Genomic DNA, 18452 nt, shown 5'->3' on the forward strand with positions numbered 1-18452 from the left:
TTTCTTTTATTTTTTAGGGAGTTTGTATCCCCTTTTGTTGCCTGTGCCATTGAAATCATATCCAAGAAATCACTGCCAATTTCAATGTTGTGAGGTTTTATGACCCAGATTTTCTCCTAAAAGTTTATAGTCTTAAGATTTATATTTAGGTCTTTTATCTATTTTGAGTTAATACTTGTATATGGGATTAGGTAAGGGTCCAATTTTATTCTTTTCCATGTAATTATTATTTTTCAACAATATTTAGTTAAAAGAGTATTATTTCTACCACCAAATCTTCGTGGAAACCTTGTCAAAAATAACTTGACAATATAGGGAAGAATTTAGCTCTAGGCTTGTATTTAACTCCAATGGTCTATATATCTGCCTTTAGAACAGTACTACACTGTTTCAATTATTGTAGCTTTATATGGTTTGAAATCAGAAAATATACATCTTCTAGCTTTGTTTTTGCTTCGAGATTGTTTTGGGTATCTAGAGTCCATATTCCATATCAGGATAGATTTTTTTCTGAAAAATAAATATATGATAGTTTCACCTAAAAAAAAGAAAAAAATATTCTCTGGTAAGAAAGAAAGCAAAAAGAAATATTGAAATGTTATCTTTAAGTCATCAAAAGCTTGGTATCAGACAAATGAAACTGTTATGTGAGATTATCATTTTTAATTTTGGATAAATTGCTATAATACTAGATGTCAACCACTAAGCCAAGCATGGGAGGGAGGGATGGGGAGAGAATGGGGTGGGGATCGGGTGGGGGCTGACTGGGCGATGTGTGCATGTATGTCTACAAAAGTTTGTATCCCACTATGATGTATGAATACAGTGCACCAATAAAATAAAATTAAAAAAAAAATGGCATTTTAGGCTCTATTAAAGAATTAGATATGAGTCCCATGTGTTTTCTCTGATAAGTAACTGGTATATCAGCTTATAATGCAGCCCTTTCTTTTAACAAAAATTGGCTAATTTGTTTTTAGAGACAGGAAAAGCTAAAACCCTAAACCCATTGTTTTTAAAAATGTACCATTTATTTCACTGCTATTCCCTTGTGTTTTCATACAGTAGTTTAAAGTATGTACACCTTTTGATAAAGAAAGTACAGAAATCTCAACCCAATTTTAAAATAAAGATATATATACTAAATACATTTATTAATTCATTTAACAATACCATATGCTATCTTTGACGATGAATTTTATTTTGGTTCATAGCATATTTGTCTTTTTGGTATTAAAATGAAAAAAAGACATCAATCCTAAAATTCTGCCCTAAATGGTTAAAATCCTGGTCAGCGACAGCAGTAGATTTCAACTAATTAATAAAACTGAAACGTTCTGATCATTTGTAATCAAAATGAAGCAGGATTAATACTCAACAGGAGAGGAGTTAATGTCAACAGTTTAAAACATGTCTTGAAAGCAGATTATTTTCACTATATATTTGAAAGAAAATAGTACTTGGAAATGTAAGACTCCAATTTGAACTAAAAGCAATGACATTAATTCTTGTCCTTACAATACAGCCACCTTTTACAAGATGGTGTGAGGTTGACCGTATCTAATTTATGCAGCTGCAAATCTTCATATAACCCACCATTTCTCAACTAGTCTTCCTTTGAATTTACAGTTATTTACAGAGTTTAAAAATAAAACCTCAGACTCAACCCAGAAGTCAACTGCATTTTTCTCTCTGTAACAAAACATGGCTTTTCAAATTTACACACATGATGCTAATGAGAAAAACAAAAACTACTTTCATTTCCATCATCGAAATATAAACATATCATACAAACACCTGAAAACCCCAAAGTGTTTTCTCAGGGAGCAAAGACATGTCGGAGGTTCTCAGTTTCCCGATGAGTCAAATTGCACACAAAATACATGTCCTATTTGAAGACAAAACACACCAGACACGCTCATATATATGACACAAAAGCTCTTAAAACACTGATTATTTTCAGATAATTTTGATGTTACATTTAGAAATGAGATTTTTACATTTCAAAGCCGGACAACTATGAAAATATCACACAGAATACTTACTTTTTATGATATGACTTAATGACTTAAGACCAGATCAATTATAACCATATTCCTTTATCTTCATGAGGGCATGGTACCACTTTCATTTTGTGAATACCCCAAAGTCAAAGTGGTTAGTAATTTGCATTTAGATAGTCTAAAGCTTTCAATAACAAGGTATCCTCTTGGGCCTTTATTCAACAAGTAGTGGGTACCTACTTGTGATGGATTAAAAATGGCCACAAATTCTTTGAAATTCCTCCCCTCAAAAGGTGACATTTATTTCCCCACCCCTTGCTTCTGTGCTGGCTTTATGACTTTCTTTGGCTCACAAAACAGTAAGAAAGCAAAACTATGTAGTTTCTAAGCAAATTGAGAAAGGGTCTTGCAGTTCCTATTCTTGCCCTATTGATCATGGTCTTGGGTAGCTCTGGGGAATGGCCAAATGGAGTGGAATTCGGGCAGCTCATCCATAGTCCCTCCCAGTCAGTTTCACATTATGTATGCGGGCATCTGTGTTCATTCTCCATCACCCTAACAAAATACCTGAGGTAATCAGCTTATAAAGACAAAGGGCCATTTTAGCTCACAGTTTTAAAGATTCCAGGCCATGATCAATTGGCCCCAGAACAAACTGCTCATCTCATGGCTAGGAAGCAAAAGAAAGGAAGAGGAGGGCTGGGGTCCTACAGTCCCCTTTACAGGCGTACTCCAGTGACCTAGGGACCTCCCATTAGGTCCCACCTCCTAAAGTTTTCACCACCTCCCACTCTGGGGATCAAATTTTTAACACGTGGGCCTTCAGAGGACATTCAAGATAGAAACTACAGCACCATCCATGATCTGCCTCCAACCCTCCTACACAAAAATGTGTGTGTAGACCCCAAGTGGCACTGATGGAGTGGTGGTGAGCTAAATCCAATTAATTCTTTCCAAACTGACAACCCATCGGGTCAGGAGCAAAGAAATGGTGTTCCTATAAGCCACGAGTTGGGTGGCTTCTTAGGCAACAATGGATAGGTGATATTGTACTCTGGGTCAGAAACAGTGTTAGGTAAAGGGACATTCTGGATATCAAGACATGGTCCCTGCTCTGCAGATACTTAGAGTCTAGTTAGGGACACAGATTTATGATACGGCGATTTCAAAGGAAATGTCATCAGTGCTATAACGGGAAGGGGTGGGAACTAAGGGCCCATGGGAATTCTGAGAAGGGGCATCAACCCCAGAAAACTGGGAATCTGGCAAAGGCTTCTCAAAATCAGAAGAAGGAATTTTCTGAACAAAGAGGGAGAGAGAACATTTAAAGGAGACAAAACTGCATGTGCAAATCTGAAGGGAGCGAGGCAGGATCCCTAGGGAAATGGGGGCCTTCACTTCAATTGCTGTGTGAGGAAGGTGGCGTAGGCTGGAGGAGTAGCTAAGGTAACGCTCTCATGGCCTTGAGAGATTCCCTGGCATTTGGCTTTTAATTTGAGGTTGATGTGAACCAAAGAAGGAAAAAAATCAACCTACTCTTCCTCCCTTCCTCCCTTCCTTCCTTCTTTCCTTCTCCCTCCCTCCATCCCTCCCTTTTTTCATGGGCAGGAGGAGGCTGTGTGGAGTACAGAGAGATACTTCTCTGGTGCTTAGATTGACAAAAGTGAAGCTCTATTACCCTGGGATCAAGATAATGGGTATTAGAATGTGAGCAAATAGTAGAAGCACTGGGCAAGAAGAGGATGGCATTTTTGAAAGGCATTCCTTCTTCTCTTGTCAACTGATGAAGAACCAGAGACAGAAAGCATCCAAGACTCGTCTTTTAAAGATGGTATGAAACCCCAGCATGGTGACACATACCTGAAATCCCATAACTTGGGAGGCTGAAATAGGAGGATCTCTGGTTTGAAGCCAGCCTCAGGAACTTAGGGCCCTCGGCAATTTAGCAAGACCTCATTTCCAAATTAAAAAAAAAAAAAGAAAACATACAAAGAGCTATAGATATAGCTCAGTGGTAAAATACCCCTGGGTTCAATCCCTAGTACTGTAAAATATTATTATTAATAATAATAATGTTAAGAAATATCTTTAAAGCCCGGTGGTAAGATCTCCACTTAACTAGTCGTGTTGTCTTCAGCATCTGACTAACCTCTTTACGGAAGAGTGTCTTCATTTGTACAACGGGGATGATGCTGGAATTGACCTCACTGGTCAGTAAGCACGAAGGTCAGAAAGTCTTTGCACAGTACTGTCACAGAAGGGCCCTCAGTATAAGGTCCTTACGTAAGAAATGATTGGAGGAGAGGAATAAACATGGGCTCTAATGTTAAACAGACTCATATTTCAACTCAGGATGTTATCATGTAGTAGCTCCTGAAGCTGTTTGAACCTAGAGAATGCCTTCAACCTTGCTCAGACTGAGTTTCCACATTTGAAAAACTGTGGATGATAATATCTGCCTTGCAAAGTTTTAACAAGGATTAAAGGAGATCATGTATGTGAAATGCCATGGCCCGGAGCCTAGCACAGTATGAATGCACACACGGAAAGGCAAGGACATTTCTCAAATGCACACTGACAATATTCACGTTACACATTCAACATTACTTCAAATTCCGATTCTCTGACTAAAGCTAGAAAAGCTAAGTTACCAGAAATATATATATGTATAAAATCTTTAGCATGGTTTGTCTACGCCCCAGTATCAATACAGTATGAAAAATTATCACCAAGAAAAAACTGAGGTACAGCACTCATATCTTATTCTGTTAATGAATATTAAGAAAGTAACTCATTGTTCAGAATTCATTATATAAAGTGAAAAAGAATTCACCATTCCCTGACTCCCTAATTTGGCACTTTGAGGAATTTCCTCTACACACTGACACCTAAGATGCATTCTTTTCTAAACCAAAACAAAAATCATGCATATATACAAGTGAGACCAAAAATTATAAGACGGTGATTTCAGTGAAAAATAATCTAAGTAAGCAGCATGTCATGTCCTTAGAATATATTATAATAGAAAGCTAGTCAAAATTCCAGGCTAAGAAGGCAATTTAGAGTTTCAAGTTTCATCACACGTGGGCCACTTTCTAGAATTCTTCCCTGTAAGGTGGACACTTTCAAAGTGAAATCTTGCCAGAAGGTTCGATTTTGAGCTTTATGTGTGTCTATGCAAACTTCTTTGTTTTCACAGTCAATATTATAGGATTAATTCTAGAAAGCTGCTATAGCTGGTTTATAGAACAATGATTTAGACTCAGAAAGGGGAAATAGGAGCAAACAGTTCTGATTAGTATCTCTTTACCCACCCCCACCCACAGCATGACAAAGTCCTGGGATTTTGCTTGGTTTGGGTTTTTTTTATCTGTCATAATTGGAGCATGTTATGTTAAAAGTCAACATCAAAGGTGAGGATTAAGAAACAGTCGTTATTTTGACAGCTTTAAAGCACTTAAATGCTTTAGAACTATCTTGGAAATGTTGGCTAATAAGTCATATTCCTACAAATGTTGCTTTAATTTGAAGCCTAGTAAAATCTATTAACCTTTATTAATCAGCTCTATGCTAATTTTGATGTGTGTGTGTGTGTGTGTGTGTGTGTGTGTGTATGTGTGTGTGTTTTCCATGTGTGTGTGTATATTTTTTTTCTTGGGTAGGGGTATATGGGTCTTACTTTGCCCAGGCTGGCCTCAAAACCTGGGGTTCAAGTGATTCTCTCGCCTCAGTCTCCCAAATAGCAGGGACTACAGGTGTAAACTAATACACCCAGCCTGAAAGAACAATCTAAAGTCTTTGACAGCTACTCCAATGACTCCTAAAAAGGGGATTTCACCCATGTTGCCATTTTGGCTAGAAAAGCCTTTCAACAACTTTCTGCAAACTAAGATTAAAAAAAAAAAAAAAAAAAAACAACGAATGAGAATTACAAATAGAATCTACTAAGGCAATTCTATCATGTAAGAAAACTGTGATTCTCAAATGTTTTCTGCACTGACTCTTTTTTTTTTTTTTTTTTTTTAAGATGTGCTACCCGGTTCTTCCACATTCAGTGTATTAAACTCAACTTAAGATGTGTATGTACAGGGAACAGATGCCTAGGTCCAAGGCCATCCATTCGCATGGAAGTCCTGCATCGCTTTGCTGGGTCCTTCTGGCTCTGATGGCTCCTGGGCCACTGGAGGGCTGGAAGGGATGGCTGCTCAGCTCAGCATTCCAACTCTTCCATGACTTCCATGACAATCGTCCGTGGGCCTGTCAGAATCAGATTGCTCACGGTCCTGTAGTCCACGTGCAACACATTGAGCCCATTGACAGAGACGACAAACTGACAGACCTGAAGAAATGACAGGAAGGAAGAATGTCAGTCATAGCGGTAGGTTTTACACCGACCTTTGATAAAGTGTGTAGCCCTAATGGGTGGCTACATTTATTAAAATTCTCACCCAAACCCAGCCGATGACTCCAACTCAACAGTCTCTAAAAAGCCACACTTTTTCTGGCATAATGGAAAAAGCATTTATTTTAGTGTTGCACTAAAGTCCCAACTCAGAACCTTATTAGCTTAAGCTAGGTATTTAAGTATCTGAGCTTTCTATCCTTCAGCTACAAAGTAAGGATGATACCTACCTTATAAAATTATTGTAAGAATTAAATAAAATGAAGTACAGAAAACTACTGCAGTGTCCCCAACCTATGGAGATGCAACACGTCCTTATTTTTATTATTTGTAGCACTGGGGATAAAACCAGAGGCATTCTTCCTCCATGCTATATTCTCAGTCCTTTTTTCTTTTTTCTTTTGGAACAGGGTCTCAGTAGGTTGCTGAGAGTCTTGGTAAGTGGCTGAGGCTAGTCTCAAGCCATTGATGCTTCTGGTCTCAGCCTTCCAAGTACTGGGATTACAAGCACGCGCTGCTGTGGCTGGCGAACACGTGCTTACAGTCACAGTGTTTATGACCATAATTATCTATATGGACTCAGCAGACAGGGAGACGTTATGACCCTCTGATCCCTATTATGGCTGCTACATAACTGTTAACAGTGCCTCCTTTCACTCCACAAAGTGCCCCAATTGTGATCACAAATATGGCACATTTCCCTATTTCCCATCCTTATGAAAATGAATGAGGCCAGCGAAGCTTAGCTTTTATGCTGGAGGTCAACCTGAGGTAGGAAAAAGGGCTATGGCACAATGACAAGCATCATTCAGTTCCCAGTGCCCACTCTGGGTACGCCACGGCGAGCTGGGAAAATCTGTCTTGCTTTGTTACAGAAGCAAGAGGAAATTAATGAAGTACTCAATACTCAGTGCTGAATGAACTGGACAACTAAATACATAAACAAAAAAGCATCTCGGGGATTGAGTCTGAAAGCTTTCTTGCTCCTTACAATGATTCCCCCTCTTATTAGGCAAAAAAAAAGAAAACCCAAAAAACAAAAAGCAACAACAACAACAACAACAACAACAACAAACAAACCCAGGAAGAGGGAAAGGAGAGCAAGTGGGTAGAAGGGAGAGAAGTTAAGGAGAAGGGAAAGAAGAGAGGTAGACTGGTTGATATGGATTAGTTTAGCGATGACTTCTAGCTTGGTTGTTCTCACCATTGAGTGTGTGTGTGTGTGTGTGTGTGTGTGCGTGTGTATGTGTGTGTTGGGGAGTGAATCTAGGGGCATTCTACTTCTGACCTACACCACCATCCCTATTTATCTTTTATTTTGAAACAAGGTCTTGCTAAGTTGCTGAGGGCTTCACTAAGTTGCTGAGGCTGGTCTTGAAACTGTGATTCTCCCATCCTGTGCCATCACGCCTGGCAACATCATATTCCTTTAATGATAATATCTGAGTACCTAATGAGTACTCCTACTCCCAACTATTTATCTATTTATTAATCAAGACCAATCAAAGAATTTGGAAAATATTAAAACATCTTGAAAACCATTTCCTTTTATTGTCTTCTGAGTGGGTAACAGAAATTTATTTATTTATTTATTTTATTTACTTACTTATTTTTTTTTTTTTTTTTGTGGTACTGGGGTTCCTGGAAGCCCTTCTATCTCCGGACTACACTCCCAGACCTATTTTTACATTTTTATTTGGAAACAGGGTCTCCTAAGCCAGCGCGCGAGGCTGGCTTCGAACCTGCGCAATCCTCCTGTCTCTGCCTCCCAAGCGCGGGGATTACAAGCGTGCGCCACCACACCTGGCAGAAATTTAAACATTATATTAACTCCAAAACATCTATACCCATTACTTAAATATACCAAACATTGAAAAGTATTAGGAGCAAAGTTTTTATATCCATGAAAAAGATGTAGGTTTTGGTATTCAAAGATCTGATGGATGACCTCAATCAAGTTCCTTTTTCTCTTCTGTGTCTCATGATATAAATATGTCTCATTTTTAAAGCAGTTAGGTAACCTGGGAGTGATGGCACATATCTGTAATCCCAGTATTAAGGAGGCTATGAAAGGAGGTTCACAGGTTTGAGGACAGCCTCAGCAACTTAGCAAGACCTTTAAAAACTTAGCAGGACTCTGTTTCAAAAAAAATTAAAAATAGAAATGGTTGGAACTACAGTTCAGAGGTAGAATGTTTCTGGGTTCAATTTCCAGTACTCCAAAATAACAAACAAACAAACACAAAACTAAAAGTTAGCTAAACATGGCTTTCCTTCCAGGCTCAAACTAGAAAATAAATATACAAACTTTTTCAAATATCAAGCATACACCAGTACTAGGTTATGTTAATTTCTTTCTCTTTATTTTAAATTTTTTTTTGTGTGTGTGTGGTATTGGGGATTGAACCCAGGGGCATTCTACCTGTGAGCTACACATGTAGCCTTATTTTTTATTTTTTATTTTTTGGTGGTACTGGGGTTCCTGGAAGCCCTTCTATCTCCAGGCTACACTCCCAGACCTATTTTTACATTTTTATTTGGAAACAGGGTCTCCTAAGCCAGCGCGCGCGGCTAGCTTCGAACCTGCGCGATCCTCCTGTCTCTGCCTCCCAAGCGTGGGGATTACAAGCGTGCACCACCACGCCCGGCGTAGCCTTATTTTTTTTTTAGCCTTATTTTTTTATTCTTTATTTTGAAACAGGGTCTCACTAAGTTGCAGAGAGCCTTACTAAGTAGCTAAGGCTGGCTGTGAACCTTGATCCTCCTGTCTCAGCCTCCCAAGTACTGGGATTACAAACTGTGCCACCACGCCTGATTCAAGTTCTTTTACTTAAAAAACCCTCACTGTCTTCATGGCCATATGCAAAGCAGCATCAAAAGTGGAAAGTAGTAAAAGGGGTGGTTATTCACTCAATCAACACTTGCTGATGTCATAACTCAGTATTTTCCAGTCTTCAACCTACATTACTAGGCTGCTTTACCTGTCACACAAGGAGACAAAGAGACCCTCCGTTTTCACCTTTCATGGGTTCAAGGCACATTTTGTACAAAAATCAGCAGTTTTCTATGATGGTGAAGGTCACATTCATAATGAAGGTCATGTCAGAAGGTCACAATCCATCCCAAATGGCCCACAGTAATTCACAGGGCAATTGAGCACTAATTTAATGTAGGCACTGGCCTGTGCTTTGTTTTTGTTTTTTCTTTCTGCAGCAAGTAGGCTCCAGAGCCAAGGAATGAGAGGAATTTCACCCTCTCTTAACCCGGAGGGTTGGACCTTAGACTGGGTTCTTCTTTCCTCCAAACGGAAGGTCTTTGTGTTGCCCAGTGAGAAGGCAGGAGTTGCTGGGAAGTCCCAAGATTACATGTGTGTCTGCATCGCTCAGGAACCACACTCAGCAGTTAGCCTTCGCCACAACTGCATTTTGTCTGTGGTCCTATGTGGTTTGTTTAAATTGCCCAACATTTAAAAATCAGGAAGATTATGCATACAAATCAGATTCCGGCCTCTCGGGGGCGACGTGAAGACCTGGCCACCCAGGTCTGGATGGCCTCCTGGCAGCGGGGCCATGCCCTCTTGTTTGCCACAACCCTATTTGCTAATTTTCTTACTCCAAGCTGATGGGCATTTGAGTTTGTAGTCTCTCATCTGGATCCGGCAGAGGGAAAGCGAGGAACGGAGGTGGTTTTGAAGCTTCAAGAACTGAAGGACTCCAAATATTTATCAAATGATGACAGTAAGAATGAAATGTGGCATATCCACACAATGGAATATTATTCAACAATACAATAGAACAAATTCCATGCTGCCACGTGGACAAGCTTTGAAGATGTGCTAAGTAAAATAAGCCAGCCATAATAGAGCACATATTGTGAGAGCCTGTTTGTATGAAACACCTAGGATGGCCATGATCACCCCAACAGTAGATTACTGGTTGCTTAGGGCTAAGGAGCAGGAAAGGAGTTGAGTATAAGAGTGACAGCTAAGGGGTAGGGTATTTTTTTTTTTAATTGTGGTGATAGCCGGGTGTGGTGGCACATGCTTGTAATCCCAGCATTTGGGAGGCTGAGACTGCAAGATTGCAGTTCGCGGACAGCCTCAGCTACTTAGGGAGGCCCTTTGCAACTCAGTGAGACCCTGTTTCAAAATAAAGAATAAAAATATGGCAGGGGGTAAAGCTCGGAGGTCGAATGCCTCTGGGTTCCATCCCCAGACCTGCAAAAAAAAAAAATTGTGGTGATGGTTGCCTTACTGTGACACAGACACACAGACACACAGGCACACAGACACACACACAGACACACAGACACACACACACATCTTTTTTTGGGGGTACTGGGCTATATGACCCCATATATGTGTATACTATATGAAATATATATATATATATATGTATACACACACACACACACACACACACACACACACATACATACATATATGGGCTGGAGGTGAGGCTCAGTGGTAGAATGATCTGGGTGATTCAATTTCAAGTACCATATACATACACACACATACACACACACACACACTATATATATATATATATATATATATATATATATATATATATATATATATTTCATATAGTATACACACATATGGGGTCATATAGCCCAGTACCCCCAAAAAAAGATGTGTGTGTGTGTGTGTGTGTGTGTCTGTGTCTGTGTGTGTGTGTGTGTGTGTGTGTGGTGCTGGGGATTGAACCCAAGGGCATTCTACCTCCATGCTACATCCCCAGCCCAATTTTTTATTTTTTATTTTGAAACAGGCTCTCACTAAGTTGCAGAGGTCCTCCCTAAGTAGCTGAGGCTGGCCACAAACCCGGATCCTCTTGTATCAGCCTCCCAAGTACTGGGATTACAAGCGTGCACCACCATGCCTGACTCCAATTTTACATTTTCTTTTGAAACGTGGTCTCACTAAGTTGCTGAAGCTGGTTTTGAACCTGAGATCCTCCTGTCTTAGTCTCCCAAGTACTGGGATTATAAGCATGTGCCACCACACTCAGCTGTAACTATATTAAAAAACCATTAACTTGTTCATTTTACATGGGTAAATTGTATGATATGTGAATTATATCTCAACAAAAATTTTAGTTTAAAAAAAAATGAAACTGGGTGTAATACCAGTAAGTGGTAGGCTGAGATGAGAAGACAGCAGATTCAAGGTCAACCTCAGTAACTCAGTGAAACCCTGTTTCAAAATAAATAAAAACATAAAAGGGTTGGGGGTGTAGCTCAGAGGTAGAATGCTGCTGGGTTTAATCCAAGAAAGGAAGGAAACCTGAAGGGAGAAAGGGCGGCTCTGAGGAGATACTTGTAGGCTGTAGGGAGATGCTTCAGGTTTAATTCAAAGCAGGGTCTTGTGACCCTCCTGACTGCAGGAATGTTGGGTGCTACAGAACCTTGGATGGTAAAGGCTGTGTGCTTGGGAGGATGGCATTCAATGACATCTGCTCAGGACCTGTGCCCAGGTGTTCAGAGCTGAGTAAGGGACAACAAGTAGAGCCAACTGGGCGGAAATCAATTGCCTCAGTAACTAACACTGGCCCAGCGCTGGGCTGAGGACTGAGGCACGACTGAAATGCATCTGATGTTAAAGGAGAAGAGCATGGGCAGACATCTCTAATTCAGATTTTCATAAATCTTCGTGAGTGGTGACTTGAACTGAATTTAATTTTAGAAATACACAAGAAGAGAAGATCATGTCTTGGTTTTGGTTTGTATGCATGTGCCTACGTACACACATTTCTCAAGTACTAAAGTTTGTGACTGATTTACTCTCTTCTAAAATAAGGCTGTTTCAAGGCTACCATGGGCATTAAGATAATCTCACTGCCCTACAATCTCACATGGTCTCCAGAGTGGCAGAGAACAAGAACGGGGTTAGAGCAAGTCCCAGTCCCCCCTACCTATGCTGACACCTGGGTACACTCTGGGCATATAAAGATGGATTAATCAGCAGGTCATTAAAACCTGTCAGAGGTGTTATGGGGGGAAGGGTGTTATCTTGAGCCAACTTGTATGTGAAAAACTTAAAGACTTAACTACCAGAGTCCTTGCTTTCATGAAGTTCATATTTAATTTGGGAAATAGAGTATCATATTTCAAAATGGTTGGCAAAGTTTCCATAGATAACTAACTAAAAACCTATTGTTTTGGGCTGGAGATATAGCTCAGTGGTAGAATGCTTGCCTAACATGTCTGAGGACCAGGGTTCAATCCCTAGCACTGCAAAACAAAAATTAATTAAATTAAGAAATAAGAAAATCTATTCTTTTGCAAGCACTAATCCAGGTACTTTACATACTTAATCAAAATCTTCCAAAGAGCCCTGTGGTGACTGATATCTGTGGGGCTTGGCTATCCAGCTGTCATTCTGCTAACCTCAAATGGATATCCTTTTCAGAGATCACCTTCCCTGTGCTGTGGGGAGCATGGATCAAAATACCAACCAAGCTGCTCTGTCCTCCATGGCCATCCACAGAATCACATGACCAGAGCTTAGCCAATCAGAATCAGTCTTCCTGGAACACTAACTCTGGAGCTAACAGGAGAGAAACTTCATTTGCTGTGTGTGGTACTTAAATCCCCAGATCTGCCCTGGCTCCTGTCATTTATCAACGATGGTGCTACCCACATGCTTCTGGTTGTCTTACATACTCGGTACTTTGTAATCAATTCTTTTTTTTTCTCTTAAAAGCTATATTCTTTCATTGGAAACTCATGGTCCCCATTACAATCCTTCTGGACAGGCTGAATGTTGGGGAAATCAAACTGCGTGCTCAGGGCCACACAACTAATTTCCACCTCTGGAATGTGAACCATATGACTTCACAGCTTTACATAAATACAAACTTTTTTGTATATGGTACTGAGGATTGAATCCAGGGGCATTCTACCTCCAAGTTATACCCTCAGCCCCATTTTTTACTTATTTATTTATTTATTTATTTATTATTTATGGTATTGGGGTTCCTGGAAACCCTTCTACCTCCGGGCTACACTCCCAGACCTATTTTTATATTTTTTATTTGGAAACAGGGTATCTTAAGCCAGCGAGGCTGGCTTCAAATCTGCGTGATCCTTCTGTCTCCACCTCCCAAGCACAGGGATTACAAGCATGCGCCACCACACCTGGCTTTATTCTTTATTTTTGAAACAGGGTCTCAAATTTGCAGAAGGCCTCACTAAGTAGCTGAGGCTGTCCGCAAACCGTGATCCTCCTGTCTCAGCCTCCCAAGTATTGGGATTACAAGCATGCACCACCATGTCTGGCTACATGAATACAAACTTTTTTTCCAATTAGCCCTCATCCAGTCCCCATACCATTCCCTCCCCCTCCCTCAATCCCATGCTTGCTTGGTAATTAACTTTGATACATATGTTTATGTACCTCCTGCTTTTTAAAGAGGCTCCATCGTCTGCTTTTCCATACCTTCTGATTGGTCACCTTAATTGCTTCACTATAGGGCCCTTTCTATAGCTCGACCACTTCCTGTTGCCCCTTTCCTCCTAGTTATTGCTGATTAAGGGAAGCATCTGGTTTTAATTTTCTGCGATATTTCTCTGTACATGCCGCGTTGCAAATACCGATCCCACTCTTCACGGCCCCAGTAGTGGCCTGGCTACCCGGTGGACTGATCCAGACCTCAATGGCTCAAGCAGCAGCCTTGCCTCATGGGGGGCCCCAAATCTGGTCTCGCTGGCCCCGACACCAGCCTAACCCCTCAGCTGGCTCTGATCCCAGCCTCGGAGGCCCCAGCACTGGCCTTGTCTCATGGCAGGCTCCGATGCCGGCCTCGCTAGATCCAGCACTGGCCTAACCCCTCGGCAGGCTCTGATCCCGGCCTCAGAGGCCTCAATAGCGGCCTTGCCTCATGGAAGGCTCCGATGCCGGCCGCTGGTCCCGGCACCGGCCTAACCCCTCAGCAGGCTCTGATCCCGCCCTCGGAGGCCCCAGCACCAGCCTTGCCTCACGGCAGGCTCCGATCCCAGCCTCGCTGGCCCCGTCACCGGCCTAACCCCTTGGCAGGCTCTGATCCCGGCCTTGAAGGCCCTAGCACCAGCCTTGCCTCACAGCATGATACGATCCCGTCTTCACTGGCCCCAGGACCGGCCTAACCACTCGGCAGGCTCTGATCCCAGCCTCGGAGTCTCCAGCACCAGCCTTGCCTCATGACAGGCTCTAATCCCAGCTTTGCTGTGTCTGTCGCTGGCCTCACCCCTTGGCATGCTCTAATCCGAACACCCTCTTTGCCCAACCATTTGTCCCACGTTCTCGAGGGTGCATGGTGGTAGCATTCTGCCTCTGGGGTCATTACTTCAAAGGTTCCAGGTATAATGCATCAGATCTCTGCCTCCCCTGAGTACTGGCCACTGCCATTGCCACTGCCTCCACCATTTCAAATCTTTCCCAAGTTCTTTTTCCACTCTGAATGTTGTCCAGTGTTCCTAAGCATGCGCGACGGTAGCATTCGACCTTTGGTGTAATTTCTCAAAAAAAAAAAAAAATAAGGTTGGTAGGCTCTGATTTCTGCTTCTTCTGAATACAAGTCTCCACCGCCAACGCGGAGACCGCTTTCAGCACTGCCTTTCTCCTTGGTCTCCGCTAAAGTCTCTCTCCTTACAGGTGATGTCCAAGATTCTTAACAATGTAGAGAAGAAGCAGTCCTCCTTAGCGGGGAATTTTTCCAATAATTCCAGTTAATTTGGATATGTTTTGTCTGCATCTCCAGTATCCTGGCATCTGCCACGGCCTCCTTGACCCCTCTCCGATATTTTCCTTTTTTCATTTTCTTTTCCTTTTTTACATGGTCCTTCCAGGTGGAAAGGAGGTGCCTAGGGGTGCCCCACTAGCGCCTGCCCACCTGCCCAGGGTCGGGGCCAGGGGCCCGGACCACAGGGCCCTTTCGGGTGGGGAGGGGATTGCTTTAGGGTGCCCTGCCAGCGCCTGCCCACTCGCCCAGGGCCGGGGCCAGGGGCCGGACCACAGGGTCCTACCGGGTGGAGAGGGGGTCGCTGAAGGGTGCCCCGCCAGCACCTGCCCACCCGCCCAGGGTCGGGGCCAGGGGCCCGGACCACAGGGCCCTTTCGGGTGGGGAGGGGATCGCCTAGGGGTGCCCCGCCAGCACCTGCCCACCCGCTCAGGGTCAGGGTCAGAGGCCCGGACCACAGGGTCCTTCCGGGTGGGGAGGGGGTTGCCTAGGGGTGCCCCACCAGCGCCTGCCCACCCGCCCAGGGTCGGGGCCAGAGACCCGGACCACAGGGTCCTTCCGGGTGGAGAGGGGGTCGCCTAGGGTGAATACAAACTTTTAAAGTACAGCATGTATATGCAAACTTTAAGAGAAGAGTGGAAGACAGGTGGTTTTGTTTTTCCTCATCTATTGTGTGTGAGACAGTCGTAAGTCACTCAAATATCTTGTAGTGTTGATGTTCAGTCTCCTTCAACTTCCTAAGGAGTTTATTTAATTATGATTGGGTTGGGTTTTTTTGGTCACTTAACATCCTCAATAATACATAAACTTCAGACATTACGACAAGTGTTTTCCTTGAACAAAAAGGAGAAATAAGCTTTCAAAACCTTGTTCAGATTCAAGGTAGTATTTTTAGAGTCAGGCTGTTAGGAAAGACGTCATCTCTCCCTAAGTGGTCTCAGCACCACCATGGATCCAACTGTTCCAATGTCCTGTTACTAAAAATGTACAAAATAATCTAGAATTGCAGGTCTTACTCTATAACATGCTCAGTTATAATGGACTTTCAATTAGCATCTATGGTACACCATGTTTTCCAAATCAAAACACATTATGAGTACCACAGGAAATACACAGCCTGGGGCAAAATTACTTCTCTCTCTTGAAAAACACACAGACACAAATACATAGAGCACATGACTACTTCTGCATGGGCCCACGGATTACCTCCCACTTGGACTGGGCAGGGCTTAGTTGCCATCTCTGCTGGTAATGAGAATATCCAAGTGCAGTTGTAATGCTTTTCTTCTGCTTATAATTGTTTTTATCATCTCTCTTTTTTTACAGATGGAGTTGCAATTCTCTCATTTCCCCAATTCTTAGAAAAGGAATCAGTCATGTGCTCTCTAGCTGCTCTGAAACTCATCTCTCAGGAGGGGTAGTACCACGGCTCTGCATTGTGCTTTTGTTTGGCAGCACTGGGATTGAACCCAGGGTCTTGCATGTGCCAGGCAAGTATTCTACCTTTGAGCTACATTTCCAGCTCCTTTTATTTTATTTTGATCTACATTCTAATTAAATTGCCTAGGCTGGCCTCAAACTTGTAATCCTCCTACCTCAGCCTCTGGAGTAGATAGACTTAGAGGTATGCACAGCAAAATGTTGCCTCCAGTCTCTTTGTTGGCTAATTTTCAAATGGAAAGACATGTAGCACATTCTCATTCATGACAAGAAAGAAGAACACCTTCACCAGTCATATTAAGCCCACGTAAGAATGTCTTTGAGCAAGCAGGCAGCGGAGAAGAGTCCTAAGCACCAAAAACTGGCCTTGTGAGAGTTAACAGGAAGAGGAAGACAGGATTCGGCACATTTCAGGGTGTGAACAGGTTAAATTAAACACTTAGGCAGAAATCCAGCCTTTCTCCTGATAAGAAGCCAAATCAACCAAATAATCATGCCTGTAATTGCTCGCCCTGCACCAGCGCTAGCAGATGGACGATAACCCTCCGGACAGTCTGAGTGCCCGTGGGATTGTGGCACATTTGTTCTTAGATGGCTGGAGTCCCACCCGTTACTCAACTGTTTCATCCAGAGTGGGAGTGAGGCTGGAGAGAAACAAAACACCCACGATTACATAAGTGTCTCCTCCATGCCCTGGAAATCTGCATTCACCAAGAACCATCCATCCCTATATAATTGGTGCATTGATGGGAAATGCCACCTTGACTTATCTTTGTCTCTATATTTCCTTATGATTTTGAAAGATTAGGAAGAGCTAGGTCTCTGTTAGTCGGGTAGGCAAGACTGATCAATTGAATGATAAGGCAGAAACAATATGCTAAGTAGCAAGCCACCACAAAACTTCACAATAAAGCGGAAAGCACATGTGTGTTCTGGAGATCACCAATTAACGCAGAAGGCCTTTGGAAGACCAGGTGCATGGTAGAAATTCCAGCTATGCATGTGGTCAACATTATTAAAGCCGTTTTCGTTGCTCGTTTGTTTAAGTGAAAAGCACACGCAAATATAAAAGGGTGTGGCCCTTGAACTGCAGTGCAAACACAAGGCACTTTGGGAGTGTGGATTCTCAGGTCTCACCCAAATTCTACCAAATCAGACTCACTGGGGTGGGTCCCAAGAATTTGCATTTTCATTGAGCATATGAGGTGATTCTGATCTAGTACTATGTTGAAAACAGTGCTGTAAAGTATCTGGTACAATATTTTCTACCCAAAGTTACTTAAATGATCATCTAATTAGATGTGGAAGCTAGAGAGAAAAAAGGAAAAAAAAAATTGTGGTAGTGGAGTCTCATGGAAATAGAAGGGAGACCAGTAGAGTAGAAAAAGAGGGTTAGGGTAGGGAGAAGGAAAAGGTATTGGGGAAACTAAGTGGACCAAATTATAGTATGTGCATGTGCAAATATGTATAATCATAATACACCAATAAAATAAAATAATAAAAAATAAGCAAAATAGCTTTTTATCTTCGGTAAAAATATACTTCTTCCATACCTAATAGTATATTGATCATTAGTATTAATAGCTTCATGAAAGATAAAAGATGGCATTTCCATTTTTATTAAAATTATTACTTGCTGGGCGTGGTGGCGCACGCTTGTAATCCCCGCGCTTGGGAGGCGGAGACAGGAGGATCGCGCTGGTTCGGAGCCAGCCGTGCTGGCATAAGAGACCCTGTTTCCAAATAAAAATATAAAAATAGGTCTGGGAGTGTAGCCCGGGCGTAGAAGGGCTTCCAGGAACCCCAGTACCACCAAAAAATAAAAATAAAAATAAAAATAAAATTATTACTTGCTTGAGTCAAATTCTGCTGTCTTATAGACTT

The 18452-nt window shown here is 42.1% G+C and overlaps 1 protein-coding gene across 1 annotated transcript in view; it reads right to left on the minus strand.

Annotated features, from left to right (window-relative positions):
- Positions 1-6213: 6213 nt before the first annotated feature.
- DEPTOR (DEP domain containing MTOR interacting protein) overlaps positions 6214-18452 on the minus strand; it is a gene marked incomplete at both ends in the record, with an annotated part of 174851 nt that continues 162612 nt past the window's right edge. Inside the window, one exon of the mRNA XM_080693525.1 lies at positions 6214-6342. Coding sequence (XP_080549651.1) covers positions 6214-6342 — 129 coding nt within the window. The remainder of the gene's footprint in view (positions 6343-18452) is intronic.

The sequence above is a fragment of the Muscardinus avellanarius genome (genome assembly GCF_963383645.1).
Source record: "Muscardinus avellanarius genome assembly, chromosome: 4".
Classification (NCBI taxonomy): domain Eukaryota; kingdom Metazoa; phylum Chordata; class Mammalia; order Rodentia; family Gliridae; genus Muscardinus; species Muscardinus avellanarius.